General features: G+C 38.1%; 1 protein-coding gene across 1 annotated transcript; it reads left to right on the forward strand.

Annotated features, from left to right (window-relative positions):
• The first annotated feature begins 14,334 nt into the window (after positions 1 to 14,334).
• LOC149246660 (uncharacterized) lies at positions 14,335 to 16,972 on the forward strand. Its single transcript, XM_089455733.1, has one exon. The coding sequence runs from the start codon at positions 14,419 to 14,421 to the stop codon at positions 16,918 to 16,920; it is 2,502 nt and encodes an 833-aa protein (XP_089311859.1). The 5' UTR covers positions 14,335 to 14,418; the 3' UTR covers positions 16,921 to 16,972.
• Positions 16,973 to 18,647: the final 1,675 nt, after the last annotated feature.

Here is an 18,647-nt window from a genome sequence, read left to right on the forward strand (position 1 = left end):
GATCAGCAATCAAAAAACTCCCACAGAAGCCTAAAATCGCAGAATGAAGTGAAGATTGTGGTTAATCCGGATCAGCAATCAAAAAACTCCCACAGAAGCCTAAAATCGCAGAATGAAGTGAAGACTGTTGTTAATCTGGATCAGCAATCAAAAAACTGCCACAGAAGCCTAAAATCGCAGAATGAAGTGAAGACTGTGGTTAATTCGGATCAACAATCAAAAAACTCCCACAGAAGCCTAAAATCGCAGAATGAAGTGAAGATTGTGGTTAATCTGGATCAGCAATCAAAAAACTCCCACAGAAGCCTAAAATCGCAGAATGAAGTGAAGACTGTGGTTAATCCGGATCAGCAATCAAAAAACTCCCATAGAAGCCTAAAATCGCAGAATGAAGTGAAGACTGTGGTTAATCCGGATCAGCAATCAAAAAACTCCCACAGAAGCCTAAAATCGCAGAATGAAGTGAAGACTGTGGTTAATCTGGATCAGCAATCAAAAAACTCCCACAGAAGCCTAAAATCGCAGAATGAAGTGAAGATTGTGGTTAATCCGGATCAGCAATCAAAAAACTCCCACAGAAGCCTAAAATCGCAGAATGAAGTGAAGACTGTGGTTAATCCGGATCAGCAATCAAAAAACTCCCACAGAAGCCTAAAATCGCAGAATGAAGTGAAGACTGTGGTTAATCCGGATCAACAATCAAAAAACTCCCACAGAAGCCTAAAATCGCAGAATGAAGTGAAGACTGTGGTTAATCCGGATCAGTAATCAAAAAACTCCCACAGAAGCCTAAAATCGCAGAATGAAGTGAAGACTGTGGTTAATCCGGATCAGCAATCAAAAAACTCCCACAGAAGCCTAAAATCGCAGAATGAAGTGAAGACTGTGGTTAATCCGGATCAGCAATCAAAAAATTCCCACAGAAGCCTAAAATCGCAGAATGAAGTGAAGACTGTGGTTAATCCGGACCAGCAATCAAAAAACTCCCACAGAAGCCTAAAATCGCAGAATGAAGTGAAGACTGTGGTTAATCCGGATCAGCAATAAAAAAACTCCCACAGAAGCCTAAAATCGCAGAATGAAGTGAAGACTGTGGTTAATCCGGATCAGCAATCAAAAAACTCCCACAGAAGCCTAAAATCGCAGAATGAAGTGAATACTGTGGTTAATCCGGATCAGCAATCAAAAAACTCCCACAGAAGCCTAAAATCGCAGAATGAAGTGAAGACTGTGGTTAATCCGGATCAGCAATAAAAAAACTCCCACAGAAGCCTAAAATCGCAGAATGAAGTGAAGATTGTGGTTAATCCAGATCAGCAATCAAAAAACTCCCACAGAAGCCTAAAATCGCAGAATGAAGTTGAAGCAATCAACAAAGTCCTGAAGCGCATGCTGCAAATGATGATTGGAGTCCACAAAAGGAGTTGGCACCTGTTCCTGTACTCAGCCTTGTGGGCATACCGAACATCGGTAAGGAATGCAACCGGGTTTACACCTTTCCAACTAGTGTATGGCCTAGAAGCAATCTTACCAGTTCAGTGTGAAATCTCGTCCCTCAAACTCGCAATCGACCTTATCCCTGGAACTTCAGAAGAGGAGGCTCGTTTCTTGGAACTAATCCAATTGGATGAAACCCGTCGTGATGCTGCTTTGGCTAACAAAGCCCATAAGAAACGAGTCAAGGCGCAGTTCGACAAGAATGTCAAACCCCGTGTCTTCTCACAAGGCGACTTGGTCTTGCTTTATGACCAAGAATCCGATAAATTGGGAGCAGCTAAATTCAAGTCTTTATGGATGGGCCCCTATATTGTTAAGCGAGTGTTAGAAAAAGGAGCCTGCGAGTTAATGGATTATGACAGAATTCCACTGGCGCAACCCCATAACGGGTTGTACCTTAAGCGTTACTATGCATAATCAATATGGTAACCAATATGCTTTTGTTACATTTTTGTTTTAGCTAAAGTATTTGTTTTGGTCAAGTAAATCCACTTTTTACATTTGTCGCAGATGTCGAACCTATTGGAATCTTTTGTGGGATATGCTGACGGAGCAAGTCATAGTTCGCAAAACCTATTTTCTGCGGCCTGGGCCATTTTTGATCCAAGCGGCGAGTTAGTAAGTTTCATAGGGGTATGTATTGGTCAATAAACGAATAACATCACTGAATATAGCGCATTGATAGAACTTCTCTCTGATGCCATCACACATGGCATACGCCGACTCGTCGTCAGGCTAGACTCACAGCTCGTCATACTACAACTCACTGGTATCAACTCCGTCTGAAATCCAGCTATCTATCGCATGTTCCTAAGGGTCAAGATTTTGGAAAGGCAATTTGATTTTATTTAATATCAGCATATTTCCATAAGCTTAAACACATTAACTGACTCATTGGAAAATTATGTGTTAGATAGACATTTGCAACATTTATAAAAAGAAGCATTTCATCAATATTTGCATTCGGACCATGTAACTTAACCAAAATAAAACTCCGAAAATCAAAAATATATATATAACTGTTTATGGTTTACACATAATGTTCTGTAACCAAGACAAAATTGGTCAAATGACCCGAAACTCAAAACGCTAGGGGGCACCCTAGTCTAATGATGCTGGTGATAACAAGTCACAGCCTGTGCAATCATGCGTAAAAGCCTAGTCCATCGACTTGGCACGCCAGTAGTATGTCGCTGCAACCTCAAAGTCAGCTTGTCAATCCTCATATCTGGAATACTGAGAGTGAGGCCCTCGACCTGATCCTGTAATGCTGAAAGAGTCTCGACCATCAAGGTCGCGAAGGATAGCCCTTCCCACAGCCTCTCCTACTAGAGCGGCAGCTGGCACTCTCAGGCCTACTACTGGCCAAACAGGACCAATATTTGCATGAGAACATGAGTTATGATTAGTCTTGATAGAATAAAGGACAAGGACATTATAAAGAGAAGCGATAAACAGAAAAATGGTCAAAGAATTTACCAATGGCACCCCACTACTCGCCAGCCGGCAGTACCAAATTCAGGTCACCACGGAAATCCATACCAGCATATGGATACTCGGAATAAACCATTTCCTGATGATCGAACCACCCGAAGAAGGTATCAAAAAAGGAAATCTTAGACTGACCAGCATGCCTGGACATATGGTCGACCCATCTCTGCATTCGTGGTTTAGTCGGTGGAGGTAAACCAAGTGCAATATACTGCGGCTGCATCAGTGGTATCTTTTCCAAGGCGAAGGCGGTCAAAATAGAACCATATCCAAAGTTCTTCAATCTACTGTTTTTCACCTTGGTCAACTGTTCTTTCATCACAAGGAGTATTGCATCACACCAATTGAACACCTTTGGTTCGAGACATTCCAAGGCGTACTACATATAAGACCGGTTGGCCACATGAAGAGCCACACCACCAACCATCCTACCATAGGTGAACAGAATGGTCCTTAGAGACCTGTCAGTGACATCTCGGATGATGATCTTTCCGTCCTTACTCGGCTGAGATCCCTCTCTACAATACCTGCGAACGTAATCTCTCACAGATTCGCCCCCACAGGCTGAACCTGATAAAGAGATAGGGGCACCCCGCCTCGATAAGTCGGTCAAAAAATAGATGTCTACTACAGTCAAGGGGATGGATTTTCCCCTAATCTGGAACACCTAGCCGGTAGGGTCCCAAGCATCGAGCAAATACAGCAGCAAGTTGATTTGTTGCATCATGCTAGAGATGCGGAAAAACTTCAGCAGACCACAGTTCCGCAGTGCATTTACTGTATCTGGATCATGTAAAGCAAACATGTCCTTTTCTTCATGCTCACATTCTCGCCATGTAATGGTCATTTTTCTCCAATAAATCTCTGAAAACAACCAAGAGAAGAGTTAGATCCTGATTTGGTGAGAAACAGGCAAAATTTTCCATTAAAAACTATGCACAAATTTCCCTCCTTGTGCCCATTGCACCTCCAGCTTTGTCATGGGTGCGTTGCAGGCCAACTTTCCAGTGGATAGACCAACATGCAACGCACCTTTCGATGTAGAAAGGGTGCGTTGGATCCAGGACGAGTTTTTCAAACGCCAAAGGCTCAGAAAAACCAGAAATCAAGCTCAGAATGCAAAATGGAAAAGATGAAATGAAAGAGCTCAAGTTTAGCACCTACCTGGTCCAGACGGCACCAAAAATCATCCACAGAATCTCTCGAAATCAGTTGGTGAAAATCAAGGGGGGAAAGCACCTCCAAAGCTCCAACAAGTCAAAGTTCAAATGAAATGGTAAAATGAGAGGTAAAAGAACTTTTAAATTAATTTTTACGTAATTCAAGTAAAATATTAGTGTCTTAACTCATTTTTCAAACGTATATTGTTCATTTATAACTAGTTTGATGAAGCAATTGAGCATGGAAGACAATCTTTGAAGGAACAAAGCTATTAATGGTAAAGTCAAGAAATGACCATTATATCGAGCAGTTTTAACGCGGACTTCATGCTCGTTAAAAAATAAACATAAGCAATGAGAAAATGTTTCCCCCAGCATTTAAGCTCATTAAAAAATGAACCAATTTCCTGTAAATAACCATCGTGAATGTAGTACTTCATCCTTTGAAGCCTTGGTCATGTTCTCATCATCACCTCCACTCTGTATTGTCCAATCATTCACCTCCACTTGATTGTTTGCCCCTTTTGAGGAACAGCTGCGAAGAGTGATCCTATTAGCCATCCTTGTAACAGTGCCGTGATTGGAAAATTCCAAACCTTACATGGAATCAGCTGCTACCTGAATTTATCATTCGTTCCTCAAAGACGAGTCTCCTTTAAGCTCTTTTCAACTAACTCGTAAAATATGAAAAGATTGTCGAGCCATTGGCCTCTCCAGCTCGTTAAAGTGACCGGAAGTGTTATCTCTCCTTTAGATTTTAATCTTTTTGGACTTGAGGGATTATTACACAAAAAGATCAAGCGCTTGTATTGTTCTGCTCGTTAAAAGTACCAAAAATTCATCCCTTCTGCATTGTTTTATACTTTTTCGGACTTAAGGGATTAGATGACGAAAAAGGATTTTTGGAGTTTCCTTTATGTCCCTTTTCAGAATCTCTAAAATTGAAAAGGACCGAGTTATCTTTGTCATTAAACTCGTTAAAACCTAATAGCGACAAACTTGTCCATAACAGATAAGAACGAGTTTCACTATCGCTAGGCTCGTTAAAACATAGCGATGGGTTTGCCCAAAGGGAAAATTATAGAACAAGCATATGTTATCCTCCTCAAGATTGACAAAAATAAAGAGGTACTGGTCAGCAATGACTGGGGAAAAATTGGGAAGAAAACTTGAAAAACTTTGTTGGTAGCAAGTCGCTCTTGAACATGACACTTTCACTCTGCATCCAAGTCGGGTTGGGTTGTTTCATTCACTGGTCACATCACCATGGTTCCATCACACCATCCACATTTTGGGTTAATGCTACCGATCCATCATGTCAGTGTCTCCGGTATGTTTAAGAGAAGTCACTCAGAGAATTCACCTGTGTCTCACCCACTGCAATACATTTACGCTTCATTCTTTCATGACCGCCACCCTGAACCTTATATCACCAGATCGTTTTCACCTCCATTAAAATCATTTGCTCCGTTCCGTGTCATTGATGTGGGATTCATTAAGGCCCTCCTATGATGGATCGCTTCTTGTCGACATCAGCTCATTATCCAAGAAGTCGATCTAGGAACACCCCTTTCAGTACTTTGAAGCTTGCATGCCTCAATGGCAAGTTTCTCACTTCCGGCAATAGGTTTACATCAATGAACTTCGACCGAAAGATCTTGCATGGTGTTCGACGCCAAGTCCCTTATTCACGCCACGTGAATTGTACTGCAGTACCTTGAGGATCATTATCATTATTGGTGATTCCTCTCACGCCTGTTAACAGCTTACATCATTGGCTGGTAATCAGGCGATGTCTTTCCATGTTCGACTCCAGAACATCTCTCACATGGATCGACTTGTACTTTGCGTGAAGATTGAACGAGATTGAAGACCCCGGATCTAGTTTCATCCATCCGGGCTGCAATATATATTCAGGAAAATAAAGACATCAAATGTACATCATTGCTGCACAGATAATCATCCAATCTAAGGGATGATGGCTCTACCAGAATCATCAGTCTACACTCAGACGATTCTCTGTCTCATGTACATGAAAAATGAATTTATAAAGTTGAGCATGGGAATGCCCACCTCAGCTAGATCATGAAAAAATTATGAAGATAATGTATTGTATTGTATCTTATTACAGGTCTCCTTCCAGCTTGAAAGAACTTTGGATCCTCATGATAAAGCATTTCACCTAACATCAAAAGATTAATGACCTCATGCTTTAGGGGCAACTGTTATAGACATTTTTGGGCACTGCAACCCCAAGCATAAAATGTCCATAAACCAAGGGCTCCTAAGTCCCTAAAGGTGTTGTTCCAACCCCTAAAAGAACAAGGTCAACTGATTACAGCATCTCCCAGAAGTTCTCCATGAAAAACTACTCAGAACTGGTCAAAACTGGACCATTTCACCTGCTCCATAGGCAAAGTGCGTTGCATCCCACCTAAATACACACAGTAGGTGCGTTGCATTTAAAAAATCCCTTCTATGGGGTGCGATGGGTGAGAAGGGACAAATGGCAGGGTCAATCCGCAAGGTGGAGAAGCATGGAATCTTCCAGAAACTTCTCCTGTGACACTTGCCTATCTGAATTCGACCAGGGATGAGTAAGAGATCATCAATCTCCAAGTGGAATCAAGAACTATCAGAGGGAAGACACTAATCAAATCACAAGCTGACTCATCTCCCTTGCAGACATCTATATATGGATCCCTCATCCCAGAGATCCAGAGGCTGGAATTTTGCATCTTGTAAGGAATTGTTGTTGGTTTCTTGAGGAAACATCATAGTGTTGGGTGATCTAAGCTTTTCATGAGGTGAAGAATGGCTTACTTGCTGAGAGGATGACGTTGGGTCAGAACAATTGGTTGTAATTCTCTTGGCTCTTTCTTGATTATCAATAAAACTATTCTAGTTTTCCTCTATACACTTGTGTGATTGATGTTTTATGCATTTGTGTGGTTAATATACATCTGATCCTATATTGCTTATGATAATAGATCCATGTTCTCGTATAGTGTTATGCTGCTTTGATTCTACAGGTGCTCTGTGAAGTTGGGTATACAAGAAAGCAAGTAGCAAAGGACTATTAGAAGAGAGAGGAACTGAACAAAGAACCAAGCGCAAGACAGAGGTTGGTCTCTTTTATTCTTCTCTCATCTATCTTTCATAAAGGAAAACAAAAGTAGTTTTACTTTGTTTCTAAGGTAGCTACCAGCCTTAGTGGGATTAGCAGTTGTGCCTAGACACTATTCCTGGTAACACCACTACACTTTAAATTTCTTGATTGCTCGATTCTGGAGCATGAGCATCTTTCGCTGCAAAATGCACTGAGGTTCTAGCTATAATTCTCCTTCTGGTTCCACCTGCAATACAAAGTCATCAATCATATGATCAACATCTTTTCCTTTATAAAGGAAATTAATCACCCCGCTTTACTCTCTTATCGAGACTATTCACCTCCTTATAACATTCATTATCCCTTTTCTTAAATCCTTCCTCAAATCTTTCTTATTGGGACTCTAAAAACCCTTCAGAACCTTTATCTAACACATATGTGACCTTTCCCTCTCTAAACCTTGGCTAACATGTGTTTATCGCATAAAATGCTCTATCAGTGCCATTTTCCTTATAAACCATTTACAAAGGAAAACGTATGAAAACCATACCTTTTTCTACCTTTCATACGGCTTATGCATAGATTCCAAGACTGTACTTCTATCGCAATCGATATCGGCTCTTTCACAGGCCATACTTACATACCTCATCACCCCTCCGATTCTGATATGCGACTATCGGAATCGTTAAAACCCCGCTTAAGCCTTAAAAGACTTGCCACAACTCTTTAACATAATACAAAGGAGATACATTAACTTCCGCCCCGAACCATAGAAGGCGGACTTCAAAATTATAAGCCGTGACTATATTTATCGTTAGGTCCGCTTCCTTGAGCCTTTCTGCTATAATCTCTGATCTCTGCTTTCCCAATATGCGATGGTCGATTTAATCATGACTGTCGATCAGGTTCGCGATCCGACAGTCAACGATTAATAGCACGATCACAAACACTCTATTACAAATGCCCATTCCAATCCTCGTTGCAATGGTTTCTGCCGACCCGATATGCCTTCCAAACCCGATAAGGTTATAGACCAACTTGTATAAATTTTCAAGTCCGGAATCTAAATTCGATTGTGTTTTGCACTCGTTTTTAGTGTAAACTAGGTTTTACACTTGCGAGACTTAAAATTTATAAATAATTCCACCGATGCAATATTTCACCTCGCTCTTTAGCGACATCATCTGGACCGTTGATCTTTCAGATCAAATGGCTCTTATGCATCCCTCTTCACTTCTATGCTCCTCTGTTTACTTATGTTTTTGTGTTGTTTCTTCAAGGTTTTCTCTAAGGTTCAGTTCTTCTGAAGATTCTGGTATTCCGCTTCTGCTGCTCAACTTCCTCTAAGCTGAACTCCTCTACGAATTCTCGCTTCACAACTTCTCTCTAGAGCTTATTCTGTTTCTTCAATTGGATTCACTGACCCATTTATGATTCCTCTGAATCATTTTCTCCTCTATGCATTCTACAGAATTCTTCCTGTAAACCTGTTACAAAGCCTACGAATTCATATGAAATTCATTCATTCAATAGTCATCTACCCACTTGCACACTCGGAATAATTCTCTGTATATATAAATATAAACACACAGTTACATTCGAGACTCTGTGTCTCACACAGGCCTGATCTTCAATGTCAGTGGCCTCTGTCACTACTTTGCCCGTAGGCTTACATATATGCCAGTGAGTTCTATTGAACTCATCCTGATTTGACTCCTATATCCACTGAACCGACTCCTAAATCCTTTGTCCACTATGTCTACTTATAGTTTCAATTAATTCCCAAAAGCTCTCCCTCTAGTTACTCGAATCATGCAACTGTTTAAGAGTTATAATTGACTTTGGACTTTTCTGTCATTACTACCCACTCTTGTTCTCATTTATTTGAGAGCATTTACAAAATCCTCACATTATCTGATTTATTCCTATGATGTGCACTTAAAAGCCTAAATTACATTAATTCATCACTTAGGAATCCAACTTCCCTAAAATACATGACCCCCTATGTCTACTTAATTACAATGATTTTCTCTTGGGTGAGTGCTCCTGCATCAGAGAGTGTGATCTATAGAAGAGTACCACCTCTATAAATGTGTAGAAGGAACCTAGAAATAGGCGATAGGAGGTTGACTTTTTTTACTGTTGGGAAAAGAGATCAACACCCTTCTAGCCTTGTTGAAATATAATTGATTTGACTTAATAAGGATGAAATGGTTAAGAAAATTCCTATTATGAATACAATTGTGACTCCTTGTGATGATTTATTTGATGGTAACATGCTATGGTAGTTGAGACATTGACCTCCCTCAATAGTTTTTCTAAAGTTCAAAATGAAGCACCTTTATACCAATTCAAGTTGATGGTGGATTTTCTAGCAATCAAGAGGTGATAGCAAGATGTTTCTAAGTAATGGGAAGAATCTAGTAATTTGGTAATGGTTTCTTAACCTAAATTTATTTCAATGAATATTTTTTTAGTTTTATCAAGGCCTATATTTTAGAGGTTCTATTGATCTAATTGAGCACTACGTAAAGTATATACAATAGAGGACATAAGAGGGGAGTCTAGGGTTTTTATTCTTTCTTTCTAGGTAACAAGAACTATGTTATGAATTGCATAATTAATCATAATTAGTTCCTTTAGTTTCTCTACCTTTTGAGCACATGAAAACATATGTTTGGATTATCCGATTTGATGGTTGGATTCACTATAGATTTAGGTACACTGATGAGTTCAACAAAGTTAGTCGATTATGTGATTAGATTAGACACTTGTAAAAATATGTTGATTAGTAGAAACAGAGGAATATGCCAGAACCACCTATGCACGCATCTGTGTGGAAATGGATTTCAGCGCCGGATTCCCAGCTGAAATAAACCTAACAAGTAAAGACTACGTGTGGAACCAGAAGCTTGATTATGAAAGTGTCCTCTTCAGATGTCGATCGTGCTTTGAGACGGGGCATCTAGCCAAAAATTGCCCAAAAGCCTCTGAGAAAAATTTTGCTAGAAAAAACCACCACAGATCTACATGGTGGGAAGGAGCACAAAAAGAACACTACACTGTCATCAAACAAGAAGAATATTCTACCGAAAACTCTGAGTCACAAGAAATCAAGGAAGAAGGAAACAACTCTCAAAGCAAGCAAGGAGAAAGCCCGCCCCAACAAATCAATAGTTATGAGAATTTGAATACCGCAGAAAATAAATCTTCATTTAACAGCAAAGCAGATCTCCTAAACCAAACTTCTCCGACTATAGATCGCGAAGCTAAGACACCAATGTCCCAAGAACCAGAAGAGATGAAGGAGATACAAGACAAAGGAAGTTGGAAGACCGTAGAGAAAAGAAAGAAAGCTACAACACCAATCTCGCCAAGAAAGACGAGGAGCCAGACAAGTAAAAATTAAGAAAATTGTAGGTCCGATAGACCAATTTGGTCTCAGTGGACGTTAACCATCATCATCATCATCATCATCATCATCATCATCAGTGAAATTATTTTCTCAAATATTACTTTTAATCACTTAGGTTTTGGATTAGGTGGATAGATACAAACCCTTTTTGGTTATATGTGCTTAGGATCTATGATAAGTCTAATTCTAGGATCACTTTAATTAGGGTTTGAGACTCTTAATTTGAGTCAAGTTATTTGTGATCAAATCATGTTTATTTCCATTCAACATATGGTTTTAGTTGATTATGTTTGTTTTGGGATGGTGGTTGAAATTCAAGTTAAAAAATAAATGTCTTTGAACATGATAGGCCACTAGGATGGATCATTCATGAGTTTCTTTCTCATGTATGGAGACTATTTATGAGAAAAAATATTCTTGTAATGTCCATGGTCACCATTACTTATCAATATTGTGTTCGTTTTGGGATGGTGGTTGAAATTCAAGTTAAAATAAATGTCTTTGAACATAATAGTTACTAGGATGGATCATTTAGAGATGCTTTCTCATGTATGTAAGTTGTTTACCGGAAGAAAAAATAAAATTATATATCTATATATCTATCTATCTATATATATATATATATATATATATATATATATATATATATATATATATATATATATATATATATATATATATTCTTGTGATGTCCATGGTGACCCTTGTGAAGATTGTTAGTTTTTGAGTATTTAAGCCTTGGAGATAGAACTTGTGTCTTTAAGTTAAGAATTGTTGGCTTAGGCAAAATCCTAGGAGTATTTCCTTGGGGTTGATTTGCACCAGTGACATGTTCCTAAACATGTATTCATAGATATCCATCAACTTTAGACTTCTTGGATTTTAATGTCCCATAAAGGAATTTGTCCCCGAATTGGAGACAACCTTAACACTAGATTGTACACAAATTTATGTTCCTAAACATGTATTCATAGATATCTATCAACTTTAGACTTCTTGGATTTTAGTGTCCCATAAAGGAATTTGTCCCCGAATTGGAGACAACCTTAACACTAGATTGTACACAAATTTTGGTATTAACTGCCAACATATGCTCATGGATATCATATGGGGTGGGCTCACAACATTTTGGGCTTCTTTTTGTGTCCATTTTTAGGAGTTTTCAACATAAGGTTTTCACTTTTAGTGGTTTTATAATGCATGATGGTTTAGCCCATGGTTTGATAATTATAGTTAAGGAACTATACTTGTAATATAATTTGGGCTTAATCGATGTGTGGTTTTTAATGTTGAGGGATCATATATATTGTATCATAGATAACAAAGTTGATTGATGATAACAAAAAAATTTAGAGGTATGGCTCTAAACAATTAACTAATTTGTGTAATATGTGATTTCCATTGTTTTACTTTCATGTTCTATTAAAATTCCATGAATATGTTGTATTATTGGATATGGTTTAAAAGTTACAAATTTGTGTGCTAACTTCCAACATATTTTCATGGATATCACAAGGGGTGGGCTCATCATATAGAGTTCACCATTTGGTGTCAACAATTTTTGAGTGAGTTTTACTCCAGCATGACCCTATTTTAGAATTGCAATCTATGAGTGTTTGGAGATTACCCAGAGATTAGAATTTTAGGAGGATAGAACCTGTCACTCTATTTTTAGCAAGTTTCCTATTCAAACCTTTAGAGATCATTTTTTAGCCATTTATCTCCATGCTTAGAATTGATATTAAAATTTTGGTGGATTGTTGGGTGGATGAAGACACCTAAGTGGGAACTTTCAAATTCTTTTGATTATTTTAGCCATGTCCATTTTCATAAAATTTAACTATAAAAGATAGCTTTACAGACTTGCTATTGAGTTCCAAATGATTACTTTTAAAGTCTCAAGATTCTTAATTTTAGAATTTTCTAATATTAGTAATTTTAGAGTCTTTCTTAAAATCTAAAAATAGATTTGAAATTTCATTGAAGAGATGAATAGGGGGTTTTATAAAAATACATTTGGAAATTTGTTAGAGATATGAACATGGGTTTTTATTTATGTAAGGTCCCAAGCCACTATTGGGCTTTGCTCAAGTCAATCAAACATAAGCAATCACATAGTATGGAGTTGAAATGTGGTGACAACCACACACGTCCATTTTTTTCCTATTTTTAGCAATGAAATTCATTGGGATTTGGTGTTATTACTAGAAACCAAATATTGCATATTGCAATTGGATCAAATTTCATGCCATATTGAGAATTTTAGTTTTTAGTCTAAATTTGAGATGCAACTAATATTTTTTAAAGACCTAGGGTGCACTAACCGACCATGTTCATCTTTGAGTAACTTGATTAGTAGCATAAGGGCATGGTATGAGGAAGCTTTGTCAAGTTTTTTTATGTTTAACTCCAATTTACTCTTTATGCAACTCCTATTTACTTTTTCTTTTATAGGTTAAGATGGCTATTTATAACTACATTGGGCACTTCTTCTTTTCTTTAAGTAAGAAATAGGGGTTGCATATTAAACAATATGCATCCAAACAATATAGTAAGCAATTGCATATAAAAGAGTGAATCTCTATTTTGGAGGAATCCGCCCAATAAAAAGGATGTTTGATTCTCCTATTCTAAGTTTTTGTTTGACTTTGTGCTTTCTTTCAAGCCCTGGCCTACACTAGTAAAGATAAACATATGAGAACAATGTTGAATACAAGGGTAATATATTACTAAAATAAATTTAAATGTAGATTTATACTTTGGTATGTCATCCTCTTGATGTTTTTTCTTATCAACTATTTGTATCTTATTGATATGATCCTAATGGGGTATATTGGGGTTAAACGTATGTGATAAACCTCTTTTTATATTTACTCCATAAACCTCTTTATATTTAAAGAAAAAAGAAGTTTTATTTAGGTGAAGCCTATGGGCCAAATACCATTTTAATACCATGGACTAAATACTATGGGCCAAATACCATATTTATAAAAGAGGTATGGTAAATAAATAAAAATATAGATAAACCAGAGGTATGATAAATAAATAAAATCTTATTTACTCCGTAATCCACTTTATATTTACGAACACTCAAAAAAAGGTTTTATTTAGGTGAAGCCTATGGCCAAATTATTATTAATACTATGCAAAAAAACATTATTAACCCTAATATTAATATTAATAAAAATAAAGATGGCACATGGTATTGAGAACCAATGGTATTGACCCATGGTATTCACGTGGAATGTAGTCTATTTAAAATTGGAAATTAACCCAGCATAGATCCATCTTTACAATGGATCTACTAAGCGCCCAAAGGTATCAAATATCCTGATTTGCAAACTAGCATAGAGTGAAAAAAATTGATCCAATAATTTGATCTTTTGGGGGCTTGGTAGATCCGGAGTAAAAATGAATCTATCTTGAACTACCCCAAATGAGGAAATATATGATATTTGATATTACCCCGAATGACGGAATAGGTTAAATATGCACTTAAAATGCAAATATACATATAATAGGGTCAACCTAACAATAAAGGATTTACATTTGCAATATATAAATAGGTATATAGATGTGATTGGAATACAAAGGGATTTGTCTGAAATGACGGTTACCAATTTTATGACTAATTGACACGGTTGATACATTCTGAACTGTAATTTCTATCAAATCTGTGACTCGCAGCAGTGCATTTCTGTTTCTGTTGCTTAAATTATAATCGTGGGAGACTGATTGAAGGGATAATGCAAGCCCAAAGGAGCACCTCGCACCCTATACCAGAAGCTTCTGATTTGGAAAATATGTCTGACCAACATAATGTGGATACTGAATCACATATTTATCAGAGTGAGCGGCCGAATCTCATGGTTACTCCAAGTTTGCCCGATTATCAGGCTGTGGGTGAGCGACAGAATCTCATGGATGCTCCAAGTTTGCCCGATTATCAGGCTTCAGGGAGCAGCCCAAGCTCTGGTTTCAGAAACATAGGAAGCCAAACTAGTGGCAGTAGTTCTCTTGTCAATGGTTGGGCCACTGGCAGTGTAACAAAATCTGATATTTCAGCTGATCAGGGATGCACTTCTGAAGATAAAATGGTTATTGGCTGGAATCCAGTTTCAAATGTGCAGTCAACTTCGAGGTTTGAAAGGCAAGTGGTGGACTCACACGTCCTTCATTCTGAAAGTGTGTCTGTGGATGCCATCAACAACCAGGTGATGGATGATCTTCTACATCTCCATTCTGATTGTAATAATTATGACTTCAGCACTAATCAGAGAGCAGTTGCAAATGAAGGGCAACCATTCATGGATTTAAGCTGCTATCCTCACCCAACTCAATTGGCTGGATCAAAATCTAAACAAGAGGACTTTGCTTCTAGCAGCAAGGCTGGCTGTATGCCAGAGAACAGCAACGGACGTGCCAATCTTCCTATGGATGGCACACGAGGACCATGTAAAAGAAAGACAGTGGAAAGCATTTCAGGTCCATCATCCTTAGATGGCACACGAGGACACTGTAAAAGAAAGACAGTGGAAAGCATTTCACAGTCGGATGATGGCCACCTCCGCTTTACAGCTCCTGCACGGCACACCATCGGTAGCAACTTAAATATTCCTGCTATCACTGCAACAATTCCTGGTGTTAGGCCTATAGAAAAACCAGTCATACTCTGGGCTAGTGTAGGTGATGCGGGTCCAGATTTCAGAGATTTATCTATGGTTGGGCAATCAGAAGCTCCCCAGAAAGCTGTTCGAGCAAGACACAACCCTCCACATCAACAGGAACTAAGTTCACCTCAAATATGGCCATCTGCAAATGTGGGAAGGTATATATCTGACTTGCAGCCAAATTCTTCAAATTCCAGGAGACTGTTTTCATGTAAACAGTCTGCAGACACAGGTCCATCAGGTGTAGGCACTAGTGGCCAACTGCGCCAGCCCAGCATGTTTCATGTGCCGTCTGGTATACAGAGGAGTTTACATTCAGTTGGATGCAATGGAAGTTGTTCTATTCATAGAATTGGCAATGCTTCCAGCTCCAATTCTGGTGCAAGGGAGCGTTCATCTTCTCAGCAAGAAGAAGCTAGTTCAAGAAACATGATGATGGGTATTGCTAGTAATAGCAGGTTTGTTGCAGGTTCGGAGAACAGAGCAACTAACCATGAATCTAGAAATTGGGTTCCAATGAACCGAAATCCAAATGGACCTGGGGATTTTGCCTCTGCAAGGGAGCGTTCAACTTCTCAACAAGAAAAAGCTAGTTCAAGAAACATGAGGATGGGTATTGCTAGTAATACCAGGTTTGTTGCAGGTTCGGAGAACAAAGCAACTAACCATGAATCTGGAAATTGGGTTCCAATGAACCGAAATCCAAATGGACCTGGGGATTTTGCTTCTGCAAGGGAGCGTTCATCTTCTAGTTCAAGAAACTTGATGATGCGTATTGCTAGTAATACCAGGTTTGTTGAAGGTTCGGAGAACAGAGCAACTAACCATGAATCTAGAAATAGGGTTCCAGTGAACCGAAATCCAAATGGACCTGAGGATATGGCTTCTTCGATGCTACACCCCCTACCAAGTATGCCTGGGGGATCACATCATATTCCTTTCACACAAGCAACTAGGAGAAGTAGAGATTCTTCTCAAGTACAGGGCTTACCATCGTCTGTTTACAGGACTTCACAGGGTAGTCATTTTGATCCCTCTTCATCATCAGATGTGCCTGTGCCACCAATCACTGGTTTGCAAGTCCCACAATATCTTAGATCAGCAGCAGTATTGATGGAACGCCAGGTCGATGGGTTGGTAGGTGTACCATTTGGGTCGTTGCAAGCAATTGATGCGGAAGGTGTCAATCTGACATTAGAGAATATCTTGATTTACGCTGTTGCCGACGTATATGATCAGCATAGAGAGATGCGATTAGATGTGGATAACATGACTTACGAGGAATTGTTGAATTTGGAGGAACGAATAGGTAATGTGAGCACAGGACTAAGTGAAGAGACAGTTTTTAAGTGTTTGAAGAGAAGTGCATATTACTCTGGCATGGAATCCAGTGCAGATGGAGCTTCCAAGAAGCAGCCAGAGGATGTATTTTGCAGTATATGTCTGGAGGAATACAAGGACCATGAAGAACTGGGCATTCTAGACTGTGGCCACATTCACCACTCGGATTGCATCAGAAAATGGCTATTACAGAAAAATCTATGTCCCATTTGCAAGAAAACAGCTTTGAATGTGTAAAGCGTGGAAGGCATGAAAGCACAAATTGAAATACATAATTGCTTGGAGGCTAGAATATTTTTCTAAATGATGACTGTCCAATCTTTATTGCATCAAATTATTGTTTTGTATGTGAATGCACAACATCAGGTTATTGTCATAATTAAATATTTGTTTGTGCAACTGTCGTTATATTTGCACAAAATTCTTACATCATTTTGGAGAGGGTTCTATCGGCCTATAAACTATTTTTTTTTCAATGTTTAGAATAACACTTTATAGTGAAGAAGGAAAACTATCACCATTAAAACTACGACTAAGTATTTAGTGTTCTGATATACCAACCAGCTTATATTCATGCTAAAGGATTCTTCCCCGTGAACTTATTTGATTTTGGTGGGACTAATAACACCCGCATATCCTCAAATCGCATTCTTCTAGTTCCTTAAGGTCTCAAACCTACCCATAACACAATTTTAGTCCATTAGGCATTCTTCTAGTTCCTTAAGGTCTCAAGCCTACCCATAACACAATTTTAGTCCATTAGGCATTCTTCTAGTTCCTTAAGGTCTCGAGCCTACCCATAACACAATTTTAGTCCATTAGTATTTGTACTCTGGCTTAAACCATTAGTAATTTCATCTTTCACATTCTTGTTGGTTGGAATTAGCATTTGCTTGTGTCTAACCATAGTAAAGGGAAGAGACAAATTAAGTGGTCTTTCTTATGAATTACTCTACTGTCACATATTCTCAATGCTTCATCTTAGAGATGCCCTCTCTCAAGATGATAATTCCTTAGGAGTTTACTCCCCCACTTTGATTTATTGTAAAGGTTATTTATTTTATTATCTCTCAAGAAGAAGAAGAAAGAAATGTGCAATTAATACATCATTTTCATCCATTTGGATTGAATGGATAATTTTTTAGATAAGGATTTCTATGAAAGCAATATTTGCAAATCAGTGAGAAAATAGACTCATTTTGTAGCTTCAAAAATAGTAAAAACCATTACTATATTAGGCATAAATTATGAAGATGAATATACAAAAGAAGATGAACAAGAAGGTAGTTTAGTATATGTTCCAAAATATCTCTTTTTAGTTGACTGCCTCCAAAGTTTGGAGATTGGATATTTAACTTTACAAAGCTACTTACTCATTTTCATGCACAGTTTCATATATTGTATTATCTTTGTTTCTATATTTTATTCAAATGAATGATCACATAATTGAGCAAGTATTTGCAAAATCCTCTCTTCTTAAAATATTGATAATAATTCGTTGTAGAGGAGAATTGTGGGATTTGGAATCCAAGCAAATTAGAAAGAATAATGGGGACAATTATGGAAGTGAGATCCTTACATGTGGGATGTCATGTTCAGCTAGATCACTCCCATTGTTTTATTTATGTTGTTGAATGTGGTGATTGGAACTAACTATGCAACTTCTGGAATATGCCAAAACAAAAACTCCAAAAGAGACATGATCAATCAAAAGAAACCCATGTCTATAATACATACCGAGCACCTTTTGTTTAACTAAAGATAAGTTTGAGGAGGTAAATAAGTATAAAAAACCAAGAAGAAGAAGAGAAATGGTGGATATTGTAGTTGTATTGGAAGAGAAAATAATGGTGACAATGAAAAGGGACATCAAAAGTGGAGGCCATATAATATTTCTTGGTCATTCTATGGATACAATTATTCACTATCGATTTACTTGATTTTAATATTCTTTATAAGACATG

Source organism: Pinus tabuliformis, chromosome 7, assembly GCF_031772625.1.
Source record: "Pinus tabuliformis cultivar Carrire ecotype Pingquan chromosome 7, CPIR1, whole genome shotgun sequence".
NCBI classification, from domain to species: Eukaryota; Viridiplantae; Streptophyta; class Pinopsida; order Pinales; family Pinaceae; genus Pinus; species Pinus tabuliformis.